Source organism: Morchella sextelata (genome assembly GCF_020137385.1).
Source record: "Morchella sextelata strain SCLS chromosome Unknown scls_14, whole genome shotgun sequence".
NCBI classification, from domain to species: domain Eukaryota; kingdom Fungi; phylum Ascomycota; class Pezizomycetes; order Pezizales; family Morchellaceae; genus Morchella; species Morchella sextelata.
This window is the reverse complement of record NW_025408629.1, coordinates 1,749,881-1,753,921: the sequence shown is the minus strand read 5'-3', so window position 1 is coordinate 1,753,921 and position 4,041 is coordinate 1,749,881. Positions and strand designations below refer to the sequence as shown.

Genomic DNA, 4,041 nt, shown 5'->3' with positions numbered 1-4,041 from the left:
AACTAACCATATACCCTAATAACCCTACTAACCATAACCCTAACTACCCTAACTAACCCTAACTAACCTAACTAACCCTAACTAACCCTAACTAACCCTAACTAACCCTAACTAACCTAACCCTAACTAACCCTAACTAACCCTAACTAACCCTAACTAACCCTAACTAACCCTAACTAACCCTAACCCTAACTAACCCTAACCCTAACTAACCCTAACTAACCCTAACTAACCCTAACTAACCCTAACTAACCCTAACTAACCCTAACCCTAACCTAACCCTAACTAACCCTAACTAACCCTAACTAACCCTAACTAACCCTAACTAACCCTAACTAACCCTAACTAACCCTAAGTTAGCCCTAGCCACAGATAACCTGAGCTAACACTCAACAGCCCCAACACATCACCTCCGTCCGGTGCAGGAGCCTTCAGTGGAGCACTGACGGGTACTGGATCTTGTTGATGTATGCGCGTTGTGATAGCGTGATACCGTTGTTGGTTACCGTATTTCTATTCCCAGTATGAATTTCGAGTTACCGATATCCGTACATTCGAAATCTGCCTTGAGTAGTTGTCTGATTTCTTTTCAGAATGGGGAGTCGGGTCCGAATATCATGATGTCATCTACATACACCGATATGTATAGTTGTTGGTTCTTATGTATGAAGACACATGGTTCGAATTTGGCTGGGACGAATCCTTTCCGTTGAAAGGAGTCTGCTAGGCAACCATACCATTCACGGGGTGATTGCTTTAGTCCGTATATGCATTTTCGAAGTTTACAAACCTTGCTGTCCTGCCTGTAGCCTTCAGGCAGTTCCATAGGGATTTCCTCCTTGAGTACACCGTATAGAAAGGCTGACTTAACGTCCATTTGTTGTGGTCTCCAACCGTTGTATGCAGCTAGTGCTAGTAGAAGTCGTAGGGAATCATATCGTGCAACGGGGGCGAAGGTCTCATCGTAGTCTTGATACTGTACTTGGGTGAAGCCTTTGGCAACGTACGTTGCTTTGTACTGCTCGATTGTTCCGTCCGCGTTGTATTTCACTTTGAATACCCACTTCCCTTTGACTACTGCTCGGTTGGTTGGTCGGTTGACAATATCCCAGGTATGGGCTTTGTCAAGGGCGTCTTTTTCAGTCTGTATCGCCTTTTTCCATAGGTGTTGATCGTCGCTGTTCATGGCTTGATTATAGGTTGAAGGTTCGGTTACATAGTGTATACGATAGATCGCGGGTTCATTGGATACATCTTGGTATTCTAGGTCCAGATCCTTTCTGGCCTTTATGAGGTCGGCTTTGAATTCTTTAATCATAGCTTGTTGTTCGCCTTCATCCACTGGACCGTCCTCTCTAACTGATTCAATGTACCCTTTTAGTTGCTCCTGTTGTTGTATTACCTTGTTGTTGTATTCCTTCCTTCTTATTTCCTTATCAAGCTCATAATCGATTTTCTTGCGGACACGATTTGATCGTCTTGGAGCTGGTGGTGGATCTGATGACTCAGGTTGTTTTCCCTTGTTTGGCGTCTTTGGTAGTTGGACTTTCTTTCGTTCCGGTGATGCCGGGAAATCTCCTGGTAGTTTTTGATTAGTGTCTTGTTCATCAGATCCTGTAAGGTGACGTCCGGGAGTGAGCCCCGTCAACCCGGCTCCCAGTCTACTTGCGTCTTCCTTCAGGTTTTCTTCGATTGCTAACGATTCGGGTTCTGGATCAGACCTGTCTTCTGATTCGTATCCATCGTCTGATGGTGCTGTTGCCGCGTCTGGTTTCAGGCTGCAGATGAAGTCGAGTTCCACTGAAAATTCCCCTGATTCAGGAGGGGGAAATGTGACGTCCCCACTTTCAATTACCCTATGTTGTGTTGCTATCCAGATACGGTATATCTTATTACTGTCTGAGTATCCAACTATGATTCCTTCATACGCTCGGGGTGCTAGTTTGATTCCTGCTGGCATAGAGTTTTCTGGGATGTGTACGTAGCATTTTTTACCGAATAGTTGAAGGTGTTGTATACTTGGCTTGGTTCCTTTTAGGGCTTCAAAGGGGGTCTTTCCCTTAATCGTACTGTGAGTTAGCCTGTTTTTGAGGTAGACAGCTCTTGCGTATGCTTCTCCCCATAACGACTTAGGATGGTCCATGATCATGCACCTGACCATTGTGGTTACCGTCCTGTTGAATCGTTCTGCAAATCCATTAGATTCAGGAGTGTATGGGGGAGCCTGTTCATGAACTATTCCTTGTGTGTCGAAGTAGTTCGTTATGTCCTTGTTGATGTATTCACCTCCACCATCCGTTCTGAATCTCAGTATTGTTGTGCTATACTGTTTCTCGATCCTGGTAACGTAGTCCCTCATGGCCTTCTTTGCGTCTTCTTTCTGTTTTAGGAGATATATCCAAGCGAAGTGGGTGTAATCATCGATGAAGGACATATAGTACTGAGCTTTTCCTTGTGACTGTATACTGAACTTTCCAGATAGGGCTGAGTGGATTAGTTCAAATGGTCGTTTGGATCTAGTACTGATTAGTGCAGGTTTCTTGTGTACGCTTTTTGATAGTGTACATTGACTGCAGTGGAAACCTTCTGGTTTGGGAGGCAGCCTTTGAATGTCGTGATACAAGTTTTCTAGTGTTGCAGGGTGGCCTAACGCTTGATGCCATTCATCGTAAGTGGTCAAACGAACTGTATTGCTAACTACTTGTACATTTCAAAGTCCCTTCTCCAATTTTGCCCAGATTATTCCTTTCTTTTCTTTTGTAACCAACTTGCTTCCTCCTCCTGACTCCGTTCTAAATCCCTTTTTGTCGAGCACTGTTTCGGAGACCAATCCCACATTTCTCAAGGTTGGGACCAACAGCACATCGGTGAGGAGAATGGAAGATCTACTTCCATCGGGAAGTTGGCAGCTGAAACTAGCGCTTCCCATTCCAGTGACAGCATGGTTGGTTCCATCAACTGTTCGGACGTTGCCGGTGTGAGGTCGGATATTGATGAGTTGGACTTGGAAGGGTGTGATGTGAGAGGTCGCTCTAGAATCAAGGATCCAAGTAAGGGGTTGGGAGATGTCGTGGCGTACCATACAGATAGTGGTTGTAGAGTCATTTACTACAACCGATGCCAAGTTGTCCTTTCTCCTTCCCTTCCTGTTGTTGTTCTATTCTTTGAGCTTTCTGCACTCCGTTGTAACGGCAGCTATGTATTTCGGCCAGGTAATAGATTGGTACGAGACGAGGAGATATTGTGTAGTGGAATTAGGATTTGTAATGGGGATTCTGTTATGTTCTTTTTGTTTCTGTTACGCGGAAGTATTAGTCATCATTGAACTATCGTTGAATATATAAGGGGGCTTTGTTTCGTGCTTTTATTTGTTTTCTCTCTTTCCTTCTCTCTTTACGCAACCTCTGTATTCATTTTGCTCGCTAAGGCTCGCAAAGAACTCCCTGACAATTAACCTCGCTTCAAAAACATTTTATTTTATTCCTCTCGGTTTACCCTGGTATACCATACCAGGCTGAGCCACTTCGTCCCCGATCGTACGGTCGCGTTTGTTGTTCCTAGCGAAAGAAACACCACGAAAACTGGCTTCTAGCGAAGAATTCTCCAGCCTTGACCTCCCGAAAGGAAGGAAAAGAAACCTATCCGAAACATCACTCTACGCCGCCCGAAGAACCGGACATTCAATCATGTCACAGCAAGCTTCACTCCAGTCCTTCTTCACCCAGTCTTCCCAGCAAGGGACAGCCCCCTCACAGATCAGGAACACCCAGGTTCCCAACCCAACCCCATCCGGAACACAGGAACAGGAATTCTCCTCGACCTTTGCAAAAGAATCTGACTATAACGATCCTTACCAACCAAGTGTCGACTACCTCTACCCGAGTATTGTCCCCCAAGACACCCACACCCAGACAGACCTAAACTATATCACCTGGGCCATCAGACATGCAACCAGCCGGATCTGCCCACCCTCCGACAGGATCGAGATCCTCGAAGAGCAAACAACTACACTCCGGAGAACTGTGGACACATTGAAACACC

General features: G+C 45.4%; 1 protein-coding gene across 1 annotated transcript; it reads right to left on the bottom strand.

Moving 5' to 3' along the window:
• Positions 1-790: 790 nt before the first annotated feature.
• H6S33_003323 (uncharacterized protein) lies at positions 791-3,082 on the bottom strand (the record flags this gene model as incomplete). The annotated part of the gene is made up of 2 exons (XM_044834700.1): positions 791-2,516; positions 2,769-3,082. Coding segments are annotated over 2 exons (2,040 nt in total), but the record flags the coding sequence as incomplete, so codon positions are not given.
• Between the last annotated feature and the right edge of the window lie 959 nt (positions 3,083-4,041).